We start from the raw sequence: 13528 nt of genomic DNA on the forward strand, positions 1-13528 counted from the left end.
ATATCAAAAAATATTAATTTGAATTAAAAAAAAATAAAAAAAAATTAAATTTAAAGTATTTTTTAAAACGTAAAAATAAACATGTTTTAATAAGAAAATTCAACTCAACCTCAAATAAAAAAATAAAAAAATATCATCACCTAACCTTTGTATAATATAAAAAAAATCTTCCTTTGTATAATATAAAAAAAATCTTATCAATTTATTATTTCTTCATCGTATGAAAAAAAATTCGATAAGAAAAAAGAAATAAATCTAAAAAAGCAAACTTAATAATTTTAGATCTAGCACTTAAATCAGACCGAGCAATACTTTTTACTATAAAACAAAAAAAACATCACTTGCTATAGTGTCAATACTTTATATCTTATATCTATCCATGTTATAATTTTTCTATATCCAAAATAAATGTATAGTATTTTCTATTTAAAATATAGTATAATAATAATAATAATAATTTGTCAATTACTTTATTTAGTTTTTAATAATATCATTTAATGTGTCTCTTTCACCTGTCAGGAAAGCACCGACTGGCTTCACATTACTGTGGGTGGTAGATGTACTGGGTCTGGTAAGAAATTTAAGTGAGAGACTGACACATGAGGTCTGGCAATTTCTTTGGGTGTATTCGAGCTGTACTGGGTCTGGCAAGTTCTTTGGGTGTATTCATTTACACATCAATAAAATTTAAGAGTGATTATTTTTTATTTGGTTCGGTTTTTATAAAAAAAATAATCAAACTGAATTTAAAAAAAAAAACAAAACCGGTTCAAACTGACCGGTTTCGGTTGGGTTTTTTAGAAGAAAAGTCGTTTCATACTGGTTTGGCTCGGTTTTTTCCGGTTTTGGTTCGGTTTTTTCTATTTCAGGCTTATAGAATTGAAATCGAGCCGAACCGGTCAGTTTTTTCAAAATTATAATCGGTTTTTTCACTGTTCGGTTTTTTCAGTTATTTTTTTCTGGTTTTTTCAGTTTTTTAGTTTTTTTACTCACCACCGGTAAAACTTCAACTTCCTATGCCTTTATTTTCTTAGAAACAGTAATATGGCTTTCAAGGGTACTTGAATTTATCATCAATTTGGAAATCTGTCTCTTCACCCAAAATTTTTTGTAGCTAGACTCCTGATTAAAAGTAAATGTTGAAAAGTTTTAAATCATTAAGGGCCATGTCTTCAAGGAATCTATTTTTTTGCACATAAATCAAACCTTTTCATAAAAGATTGCTTATTTGCAAGGAACTTTAACATATTTATATATGCATGTAATCATAACCATAATTATATTTTACAAGATAGAATAGTGGTTGGAAACTCCTAATCATAATCATTTATTTTTAATTTGACTTTTATTTTTTTTAATTTTTTTTTTTTTTAATTTCATCTATTATCAATTAATTTATTTTATTTTTTATATTAAATTTTTTATTTATTTTTTATTATTATTTGTTTTTTTCTTTACCTAATTATTATTTTTTTAATTTTATCCATCTGAATTTGATTTCAAATTATTTTTATATCAGATCTAGTTCATATTTTTTTATTACTATTTATTTTGTTGTGGATCTTATTTTAATATATATTTTTTCAATCTCATCCCTTGGTATATTATTGGTTTAGAATTTTACTGCTTTATTTTTTAGGATTTACCCACTATGGGGTTGGTTCTGAGCTCATGACTAGGGTTATGTATTTTGAAGGTTAATATGGGTTAATGTTGATTTTTTAGGTCTCTTTTAAATTAATTTTTTATTTTTTTACTTCAACATTTGATTTATTGAAAATTAGTCTTCATAATGTTTTTTCACTTTCATTTCTATTAGATTATCACAATCTTATGCCTAGGGTCACAGGGTTAGTAAGTTAACCCGGGTTGACTTAAATATTTTTTTCGTTGTTTTTTTTATTTTTTTTTGTATTTTCACCCTTCAATATTAGTATATTTGATAATTAAGCTTCATAATTTTTTTTTATTGTCAATTTTTTCATGTTAGTTTATTTATTATCATTATATTTTTTAATTAATATTATTTAAATTGATTAAGTTTTTTAAATTCAATCAAGTCAATAACCCAAATATCAATTTTTTTTTGCTTTTTTAGAAACACCTTAATCACCCTAGCATCCTATGATTTTTTACGTTAAAAACAATTGACATGAACGTCCATTCATGAGGAATGTTTTGGACACTGACATTCAATTTTATGAGTTCACAGTTCTCACTGATGGAAAAGGCCGAATACCTCAAAATCTAAGAAATGAAAATTCAAGACTCAAAATGATTTGTGAATGGCTGCAAAGCATTCAAAAGAGTAAGAGTTCAAGTTTGTTAACAAATTGAATCCACTGACCGTAAAATGCACTGGTGTACATGGCAGGGTTATAGAACCCAGGTTATATTTTACACCATTCGAAGCTGAAGAAGAGGAGAAAAAAATGACTTCGTAGGATAGAGGAAAAATACATATTCCCAATATAACTTGTAACTGCAAAACTGCCTTAAGGGAAGAAGAGGCTCTTCGATCTTTCTCACAGAGCAGCAGGCAAGGGAAGATCAATCCTGCTTGTTACTCTCACGAGCCAGCCTAGCACGATGTCTTAGCTCAGCCCTTTTCCACCGAACAATCATGTAACACAAGGAAAAGAGGCAGTTTATCTGCAAATAAGATAATAGGGTCAGAATGAATAGCAGAAAAAAAGAAAAAAGAAGCAGATTAAAAGGGTAACTGCAAACACCCACCAGAATAATGGTTGCAATGATAAGAAGAGGCCCAGACCAGAGTACTGAAAGAAAAAGTCCATGTGGATCAAAGTAATTCTGGCTTGCAAAGCTCCTCCAGTAGTCACCCATGACTCTATTAAGCCTCTCTGCTAAGTATACACCAGCCACTACATGACATCAAATGATTAAATGAAATCAAATATCCAAGGACTTCAGCAGTGAGAATGGAAAGTACAATAGAAGAATACATCAATGCATGCTAGCATGAACTCCGATTCCAGGACAGAAATCACCCACAGAAATACAAGCTGATAAAAATTTTATATTGGAGAGTAAAGTGAATTAGTTCTTTTTTGGCATTGTGAACCATAAGCACTAGTTGGTCAAGTGTTGGAAAGTTGATTTTAGGAAACACTGAGTTATGACCCAAAAACTAGCTTTAAGAGTAAGAGTTTAGGTGACATTTGTGGCTCAATATTAATTAATTCACAAAATAAATACAGGATTCTAGAATCTAGGTAACTTTCTAACTACAAAACTGGTTTTGAGTTGACAGCTCTTGAAGCCTGTAACAATAATTTTAGCAGTCGAACTTCCATAAAAGCAACACAGACAATCACAAAGTTTCTAACATTTAGAGACACACACACAGACACCAATTTAATAAGATCCACACAGTAATCATATTGCAGAATTCACACAGCAATCATATTGCAGAAAAGGTAGTTAATGAAAGATGACTCCATTTACGATTTCAAATGCTAGTTCTATACTGAGAATCTTTACACAATTACATTATCATTATTGGATGGCAACACACTCTACCGCAATAGTTAACCAACTAGCATAGCACTATTAAACTGCCATTCCCATGTTGCACAACTAATACAAGCACTATGCTTAACACCCAAACAAATTAGCTTCACTAAATTCAACCAAATATTCATACAAGGCCATCAATCTTTTATCTCTCACACAGTCGCTGTTTATACTCAAGCACAATATTTTAGCCACATTACTACAGAAACCAATTGTTTATACACAAGCACAGTATTTTAGCCACATTACTAGCAAAAACCAACTCATGTCATATCATATAAGAACAAAGCAAGAAAACCCTAATGTAACAATTGCAATTGCCCAATACATTAAATCCCAAAATGTCCATCCAAGACCAAACAAAAAATTAACCCGCAATTTCCAAAAATGCGCAGAACAACAAAAAAAAGCTTCAATATTTTCAAAAGAAGTCCTGTTTTTTTTTTAAAAATCTGGCAACCCATTACCGTATTCAACCCAAATTTACAGTCCCTAAATAAATAAAAATCAATTTCACTCACATTTACAGCATTACTACAAAATTAAGTTAAAAAAAAAAAAAACTTACAAGCTACAAGGAACAGACACATCTGGAAGTTAATATGTTTCCTTGAAACAACTGTTAGTACCAGCAACACGAGATGGAATCCTATTAGCCCCATCAGCCAAGGTTCCTGTTCAAAACAAAAAATAAAAACTTCCTTTTTATTTAATTTAATCATAAAACCCCAAAAAAAAGAAAAAGGAAAAGTCTTAAAAAAAGAGTACCGTCCAGTCTATGGCATGGAAGAAACCGATAAAATTATCGATGGCGGGTCGGAGTCCGGATCGGAGCTCCGAGGAGAGTTTCTGGACAAGATCCGCCATCATGTCCAAGTGAGCTTCCATTGCTGATTTCAGCTCTTCCATTTTTTTTCCGGCACTCTGCTAACACAGGATTCTAGTTCTAGCAGTGGTGATTTACTACCTACGGTAGAAGTCTATTTCTGTGACTAATTAGAACTTAGATTTCGCCACGTCGCCAAGCTTATGCAGGTTTACCAGTTAATTAAATCTTTGACGGTTAACGAACGACTTGTAGTTTCAAGGCACTGTACGACTTGGTAAACCCGAACTGAAAAATCCACAATCCGGTATAAATTAGATTTTAATTTTAATTAAAAAAAAAACATTAACCACTAGTAATTTCATATTGTTTGAACTGATCAAACATAATCTAAACTCAATCATAGCACATATCAAAGAATTATTTTAAAAAAATTAATATTATTTTAATAAAAAAAATAAATAACTTAAATATTTGACAATCTAATCGTCCAGGGTTTGAAGATTATAATAATAATTTTTTTCACCCCAATAGAGCTATTTTGTAAGAATAATTTCTCAAATAGAATTAGTAAAATTTTTCTTAATTATTTTTAAATTGAATCTTTTAAAAAACATCACTGTGTTTTAAAATTTAAAATAAAGAGAGATATTCGAAGAAAACAAAAGGATGAAGAAGTAATAAAATATTTATTAATGTTATCACATTTGAGAGAAAAAAGGAATTAAAATGTAAATTTCAATTTAAAAATAACTACAAAAATTACGGAGGGTGATTTTTGTGCATGTTGGAGAGTCCATTCCCATTATATATATATATATATATATATATATATATATATATATATATATATATATATATATATATATATATATACCAATTTTTTTTTAACGTGAACACATAAATTTTGTCAAAATTTCAAAAAAAAATCTTTATAACTCACTTGATAACAAAGTAAATATTAAATGAAATTTAATAGAATAATATCCATTTTTTTTCTAATTAATCTAAGTAAAGAAAAAAAAAAGGCAAATCGACCGAAATATTTAAGATTGTAAACAAAAAAATATATATCATTAAATTCTAGAAAAAAAAACAAAAGAAAAAAGATTTGTCAATCCTGGTTTAAATGCCAAACATGCAATCTTAGTTATAAAATTGAGATAACCTCATAAAAACTAAAAACAAAAAAAATCACGAAGCTCAGCTTCTAGCTAACCAAATGTTGAAAGATAAAATTTAAAATAAAAAAGAGTAAAAAACAACTAAAAACAATCCAAGTTAGCAAGTCAAACTTGCAACTCAAGTAGTAAGAATGTGATAACCTCATAAAAAATAAATAAAAAAATATAAATCATAATTCTCAATATACCCAACTTAAAAGGATAAAATAAAAAAAATCAATTAAAAAAAAGAACAGAAAAAACTACTAAACTTGAGTAGTCCTTGATGCTACCGAAACAAAAAGGTTGGATATTTGTTTAAACTTAAATTTTGACCATCAAAGATTAAATTATTTTAAATCAATAAAATAAAATTTTATTGTGTTAAACAAAGGATTAATTAAGCGATATTTTTTTATCAACATTGTCAGACCCATATCTAGATAACTAAAATAAATCATCAAGTTCAATTACAAACTAACACAACATGAAAAAATTATATTGAAAAAAAAAATCAGATGATCACAATGTAAAAAATCAAAAGATTATTTAAAAAAAAACACTGGATTATTATTATAATCCACATTGATCTTCAAGAAGGTCAAAGTAACTTCTCAAGTAGCTTAGTTTTTTATATATATAATTTAATATATATGTGGTAAGTTTAATCTTTCATTTTTTGCTTAATTATGTTATAGTAAAACTTGGATGTTAAATCTTATGTGGAGAAGAAAATGACAATTTTATGTACAGTACGTGAGGTTGTAGAATTGTAGGTATTTTTTTAAAAATTAATATAGGTGTTCAGGCTAGCTTGCATGTACCTCAATTAATCTCACGGGTCCTAAAGTTAACGATCATGTAAGTTTTCAGTGGTTTTGAGAGGACTCAAACTTATGACCATTAAAAAACAAACTCAAGACCTAACCAGATGAATTACCCCTCAAGTTTAATTGTAGTTGTTTTGTCATTCTTTAAGGATGGCATTAATAAAGGAGGGCATTGATAGTAACATGTACATCTTAGGCCTCGTTTGTTTGTTGGAAAGTAGTTTTTTTTTGGAAAGTAAATTCCGAGAAAGTGAATTATTTTTCGATGTTTGGTAGTGTAATGGAAAATAAGTTGGAAAACACTTTCTAGTGTTTGGTTATGTCATGGAAAATAAGCTGGAAAATAATTTATTAATATTTTTTTCAAGTTTATTAAAATAATGAGGAATAAATCTTACAAATTAAAAAGTTGAATGAGAATGAAATTGAAAAACAATATAATTTCATAAATTATCTCAAATAAAATAAATAATAATCAAAATAATAGAGATCAAATCTAAAAAATAAAAAAATTAAAAGATGAAGAAATTAAATAATAATAATTAACATTTCATAAATTAATTATTTCAAATAAAATAAGTGACAATCAAAATAATGAGGACCAAATTTGGTAGATAAAAAATTTCAATTAAAAAATGATAAGAAAAAAGTAAATAACAATTATAAAAATAAGGACAAAAGTTAATATAAAAATCAAATTCTAAGAGATGAAATTGAAAAAAAAAATCAAAATATATATATATATATATATGGTAATCAAAAGTTTGAGGACCAATTTTGATATAATCAACAAATAATATGATATTTTTAAATTTTTCACAACTTTCAGAAAGTGTTTTCCGTCCAAAATAAAAGGAAAACACTTTCCTGGAAATTAAGCCAAATTTTCTTTTGATTGGAAGTGTTTTCCGTTGACCATTTTTTCTAATAACAAACAAATACAGGAAAGTTTGGAAAGTGATTTCCCGAAAACCACTTTCCAAAAAACAAACACGAATTAAGTTAATTAATTATAATAAATTATATGCATGTGATATATAGTTACAGATCAATTTTGATTGTTATAATCTTATATATAGTACAAGTATTAAAATGATTGTTGCTCATTGAAAGTACCAATGTATTTTAGTTGTAATACATGGACAAGCATTCTAAGCGTCAGGTTTTCTCATGTGGAGGTATCGGTGTGCCTCTTGTCCAGGTTAAGGGCAAGCAGCTCTAGCACCAAGCGGCGCTTGGATCTGACTCAGCATAAAGATAGAGTAGCACGAGCCATATACATTGGTCTCATTGCTCTAACGAGCCATAAATATTTTTTTTATAGCCTTTTCACATCATAATTTTTTAATATTTATTATTACTCATGTTAAAAACTAAGATTTATATATAATTAAAAAATTACCTCTTAACTATAACTTAACTTGAGATTTGAACTATAATAACTTAGAATTAATTAATATTGGTCTAGCGAGGGAAGTGATTATCACAATAATTAGGATATTGCCACAAGCATATAAGTTATGAAACTGTGGCTGCGGCAGATTTAGGCCAAATTAACAGCTTCGAAATTATACAGAAATTTTCATAATCATCTTATTAATTATAAATTCTTGACACTCATTGGTTTGGTTAAGCAAGATGCATGTTTTATGCAAGTTAATGCACCAAAATGCTAGGAAACGAGGTTTGCTTGGTCATCACACTTGAGATTTGTTAGTAATTTTAGGCCAAAATTAGCTTTATGATCATTAAAAGGAAAAAAAGCATACCATATAATGAATGGCTAAGTTCTAGAATATTATGAGTTGGCAAAATGGCACCATCAGAAGTTTGCGGGGAAGTGAAGCTCACTCGAAAAAGTTGGCTTGATGACAATCATATTGAAGGCATCCACTTTCACTTTGGATTTTCCAATAATCCCGTGGGATAATCTCTAAATATATACGTGTTATTATGTATAAACTAAAGTTATTAAATTCAAATCAGTTTGATAAGTTGATACACGACTTAATTGATCTGATTCTTGGTCTAAGTCTGATTTTAAAAAAAATATTTAAAATTAACTCGAAGGTTTAATTATCAACCCGGTTAAAACCTGATTTTATTTAAATAATTTTTTAAAAATTATATATCATTTTAACTAAAAAAAATTAAAACAATAATATCTTAATTAACTCAAGTTAATCTATTCAATTCATAAACTAAATCTTGAGCCGGACCGAGTTTTGTAATTTTAGTATAAATTGAATCAACTTCCATGTCCAAATTAATTAATTAGAACTTGATTTTGAGAATAGGGCAATATATATATATATATATATATATATTTTGGTTACAGAAATGAGTGAACAATATGTACTATATAGTAGGCTAGCAAGCAAGATTTAAATTAATTTTAATCTAAATAGCACAAATTACGACATGATCATGTCAAAACTAAGTACTCTTATTTGATTCAAGTTGCAAAAATCATGAATATGTTAGCTGGAAATGGGAACAACAAAGTAACTATCATGCACAAATACGCCATGCAGAGGCAGTAATTAAATACCTATCTTGCCACCCTAAAGAAATACCTTTCCCATCATCTCTTTCAAAAACTTTAAACCCACCACAAAAATCTCCATCAAATTGAAGAGGACAATAATGAGTTCTAATTTTCAAAAGAAGCTTGGCTTGTATCAAGGACTTGGAGCTGAGTTTAATGCCTGCAAATCCATGGCCCTCCATCCTTCCTTTCCATGTTTCCATCTTGTCATATCTTGGACAGTTTGCATCATCTTTGTCGCAGTTGAGCATCCTTTTGATATCTTTACCAAGATGATTCTTTTCAATGCTTAATCTCTCTGAGCTTTCTAGAGGAAGACAATCATCTAAAGAATCAAACATTGCTGCAAAATAGTGCAAAGACTCCATGAATCTTGACAAAAAGCTTCTTGGGCTTCTGCTACCTTCTTGCTCCACCAAGACAACAATGGAGGGGTTAAGTGAATGTACTGATTTCAATGTGTCGGATATCTTCAAAGAATCGTTCAGAGTATTCAAATGAAAGACTAAATTCACAGCAACTGTTTCATTTTTCTTTTTCCTTAGGTTGAAGAGCTTAGACCCTCTTAACAACCCTTGAAACTCAAAGACTAGATTGCGAAACCCTTTCGCAAAGCTAAGTAATCTACTCTCAGTTTCTTGCAATTCTTCTATTCTTCTGCCGAATCCGGTTATTCGCAGAGAAATTCGGTTGCCACTGCTTGCCTTTTCGGAGAGAGACTGTATTAAAGAAGGCCATTGAAAGCCATAGGAGACGTCAAAATCAATGACATGCAATGAACTGTTGTTATTCTCTTCTTCCTTCTCATAGGCCTCAAGGATTGCCTGGTTTGCAGTGAAATGAGCAAACTGGTAATAAGGAGACACCCTGTAAAGATCTGTGAACGCCAAGAACTCTTCTTCACATGTTGGTTCCTTCATGATCATATCATAGAAGGGAGATTTCTTGCCGAGGAGCCTTGCGGCCAATCCATCAGCAAAATAAGCAACGACCCTTTGCACCGAATCACCGGATAAGGAGACACTTTGATACAATTCTGTTAGATTCTCCAAGGCTGAGCCTACATTGTTCTCGTCAAGTGCTGTGGCAGCTATAAGAAGCAAGTGAATCAAATGAAGCCCCTTGCCATTTTCTTCAACAGCTCCTTTCCTCTTATGGTCTAGTTTTAGCATTTGTTCCCTCATTTGGAGTAGCCTAAATATTTTCCCTTCACTACGACCCTCATAAGTATTCATCAAAGGATTGGAAACATCTGCCCTTGATCTCTTTCTCTTCCTTTTCATGTCACCATTGGAGTCTGTAACAATTGCTAGGCTAAGATTCAAAAGTTCCTCTTGATCTTCCATGCCTTCCATCAATGTAAGAGAGAAATAAAGAAAAGGAATATTAAGGCAAGATGAATAAAGTTTAGGACAAGCAAAAGAAGATTGTCATGGTTGAGTTTTTATGCAAGAAACGGGGCATTGTAATAAATCATGTGGTAATATTCCAATGTGTCATTACAAGTGAATAGAACCAAAGACTAGAGGGATGAGAGATAGGATATATTTTTTTAGTTTCTCGTACCAATAAGGAAGGGAGAGACAGAAGATGGGTATCTCTTTATTCTCGAAGAATTGATGTTATAGGTCAAGAAAACATTTCGAAACGTTTCTGCTTGTCCAGTGCGATGCTTGAAAATACCATAGGAATTGGAATCGTTTTTTTGGGGTCTAAATATTTGGTAGTTCGGAAGTTGCTATAAAAGACATCATGAAGTCGACAAAAAACAGCGGGGAAAATGGGGAATCCCAACCTACCGTCCCCGACGACTTGTCCTCTCTTTCCTTTTTCTAGATGCCATATGCATGTGTTGTTAATTTTCTTGCTTAAAATCTTGTCTTAGATTTCTTACGCACTGTAGCTTGAAAAGGGAGTTGAACTTGGACAGTACCTTAAATGTTCTAAGCTTTCTATATACATTATGTATTTGAATCATATATATATATATATATATATATATATATATATATGTAGAATCTACCACACCTCTATACAACATAATTGCAAGCCTAAGAAGCTCACAAGTCTTGAATTTGCACCTTTATATTAATTGGGATTATTCATAAAATTATAATTGCAAAACATAGATATTTAAATAGAATGATATAAATTATATCTTGGAACATTACTTAACAATTTAAGTTATTGAGTTGAGATGATTTTTTCACATGATATCAGAACCTTAATGACCAAACGGTCACGAGTTCGAATCTCACCATCCCTATTTATTTGATAAAAATAAACACAAAGTAGTGTAGATCTATGCAAGTTTCAAGTTTAAAAAACTTTCACTTGAGGATGTATATTAAAGAATAATATAAATTATATTTTAAAACTTCACATAACAACTTAAACTATTGAATGAGATAATTCTTTAACAAAAATATACATTCTTTATTTCTTATAAAATCTTATAGCATTATAACCAAGGAAAATTAATTTTGATAGAAGCCGACGGATCTTCTCTGTCGAAAAAGTCATAGACTGATCTCTCCTTCATCATTAATGAATACATCTAAAAGGGTCCGCAGACAATGAGAGGCCACATTAATCTTTCCACACCATTTTGTTTTTATTATTTACTTCTGAACAAACACTCAATCGGCCTCTTGACCCGGTATGTGAGCATCAAGTCCAACCACGCTTTCCACAATCACTCCCCAAGCCATCAAACATCAATGCATCTGGACCAGCAAAAGTAGAGATATAATGGAAACTTCAACTTTGGCGGAAAACACTTTTCATCTTTAAATCTTATAAGCATAACATGGTAGCTTAATTATCGGGTAATTAAGGACGCCGATGAGAGGTTTCACATGGGATTAATATATAAATTATACACGCAATGCTGATGTATATATGAGCAAACTTTTGAGAAATACGTATGTTAGTGGTATGATCATGTATTTCATCATTTGTCTTTATTTTCTTGTCTCTAATATATGTAGTAGTTAGTACTTTACTCGTATACTTTCAAAACTCCAGGTGCAGCTAGCTCCTTGTTTCCCATTTACTATTCTATTCTACAAAAATCAAATTAAATGGATAAAAAGAATATATTTAATTCGGTCCAAGGATTTGAGCAAGTTGCTTTAAGGAATATTAATTATATTTAGTCTTTACATTGAAAATTCCGTTTGAATGAGTCCAAGAAAACATTTTTGAACCTTAACAACATAAAGAATGATGGGGGCGTAGTTGGGTAGATGTAGATTGTGGCCTTCATTGTCTTGTATATGCAAGACATGGGGCAATTATTTATATTTAAACCCCTCCTGATTAATATAAATTTGCCTGACGAAGCTTGAAATGCAAGGTATCACTAACCCTAGCAGTATATACATGAAGCCGACATATGGCGACTTCTTGGCGACGCTAAGCAAAGAACATGACTAGCTTGATAAACCTTGAAATTCTGCAGTGAAGGACAGGATCCCTTAAATGTGTGGCGATGATTTCCTTATGTGATAGCAGCAGTCCATTAGTCATCCAATATGCAGACCATTTTCCGGACTTAGTTATCAATGTAGATACAGGCACTCACTATCCAAAAGACCAATTTCTTAGAATATGCTGAAGATATGATATTAATTAAGGATCGATCCTTTCACAGCGTGAGTATATTAATAATGAATTGGCTCTGAAGAAAAGTACTTGGTCATATATATATATATATATATATATATACAACTGGGACAACAGTTTGGGTTGCAGTAGATTTGATGATCATCACCACTACTTCTTTTATTTGGTAATGATGTTGTTTTCATCATCAAGCAACTAATCTTTTGTTTCGATACCTTTTGTCCTGCAGAATCAATTTTCAGATGATTTAAAAACACTAGGAAGTATTTTTCTTCGATAATAGTACGTACTTTTATGATCATCGTACAGTACTCAACAGTAAGGCCACACAAATTAATTGTAAAAAGACTATTTATAATGATATTTTGCAAATTGCTAGGTCTTTTTCTATCTCTCAATCGTCTGGAGTTTCAAAAAACACATAAAAAGAACATTACAAGTGTGAAAAAGCAACCCTATTCGTTTGCAGAGATATATAGCTGTTGCTGTAGAAGAAATAAGTTCAAGAAGGCAATCATTCTATCTTTTGATTATCTTATCCCTTTTGTGATAATTCTCCCACGACTACATCACAGTTGTTGATCACCTTTTTGGTGGAGAAAAATCATTGACAACATCAACATATATATTCATGTGTATATATGCTCAATATGAACATGATTTTATCTCACATTATTCCAAGTCAACCCGGTTCCTTAATTATCCCAGCATATGTACTCCAGCTCATATTCAAGGCATCAGATTTGTTTTAGAAAATTCTCCAGGTCATGAGAGGATTCTTGAAAATGGGGAAATTATAAACTTTATGGCTTTGAAGAGGGCATGATCAAATACTGTTTTTCTAAGAAACTAGCTGAGAAGGTAATTATAAATTTGATGTTGGAGAAGACAAAGTCAGAAGTCAAAGAATTAGTAGACTGGACTGCTAGCAAGATTATATATATATATATATATATATATATATATATATATATATATATATATATATATATATATA

The 13528-nt window shown here is 30.3% G+C and overlaps 2 protein-coding genes across 2 annotated transcripts; both read right to left on the minus strand.

The window, feature by feature from the left end:
• Positions 1 to 2275: 2275 nt before the first annotated feature.
• On the minus strand, positions 2276 to 4544 carry LOC7475812 (uncharacterized). Its single transcript, XM_002325964.4, has 4 exons — positions 4306 to 4544; positions 4106 to 4211; positions 2737 to 2885; positions 2276 to 2652 (listed from the first exon to the last, which is right to left on the minus strand). The coding sequence occupies exons 1-4, from the start codon at positions 4444 to 4446 to the stop codon at positions 2551 to 2553; spliced, it is 498 nt and encodes a 165-aa protein (XP_002326000.2). The 5' UTR covers positions 4447 to 4544; the 3' UTR covers positions 2276 to 2550.
• Positions 4545 to 8778: 4234 nt separating this feature from the next.
• On the minus strand, positions 8779 to 10573 carry LOC7467433 (GRAS family protein RAM1). Its single transcript, XM_002325965.4, has one exon. It carries the CDS (start codon positions 10257 to 10259, stop codon positions 8868 to 8870), a length of 1392 nt encoding a protein of 463 aa, XP_002326001.2. The 5' UTR covers positions 10260 to 10573; the 3' UTR covers positions 8779 to 8867.
• Positions 10574 to 13528: the final 2955 nt, after the last annotated feature.

The sequence above is a fragment of the Populus trichocarpa genome, chromosome 19 (genome assembly GCF_000002775.5).
Source record: "Populus trichocarpa isolate Nisqually-1 chromosome 19, P.trichocarpa_v4.1, whole genome shotgun sequence".
NCBI classification, from domain to species: domain Eukaryota; kingdom Viridiplantae; phylum Streptophyta; class Magnoliopsida; order Malpighiales; family Salicaceae; genus Populus; species Populus trichocarpa.

Coding starts and splice junctions, on each gene's coding strand:
- LOC7475812 (XM_002325964.4), bottom strand. CDS start 4,446: ATGGAAGAGCTGAAATCAGCAATGGAAGCTCACTTGGACATGATGGCG. Junction 2,886..4,105: donor GTGTCTGTTCCTTGTAGCTT/GTAAGTTTTTTT, acceptor GATGTCATGTAG/TGGCTGGTGTATACTTAGCA. Junction 2,653..2,736: donor TCATTGCAACCATTATTCTG/GTGGGTGTTTGC, acceptor TCTTATTTGCAG/ATAAACTGCCTCTTTTCCTT.
- LOC7467433 (XM_002325965.4), bottom strand. CDS start 10,259: ATGGAAGGCATGGAAGATCAAGAGGAACTTTTGAATCTTAGCCTAGCA.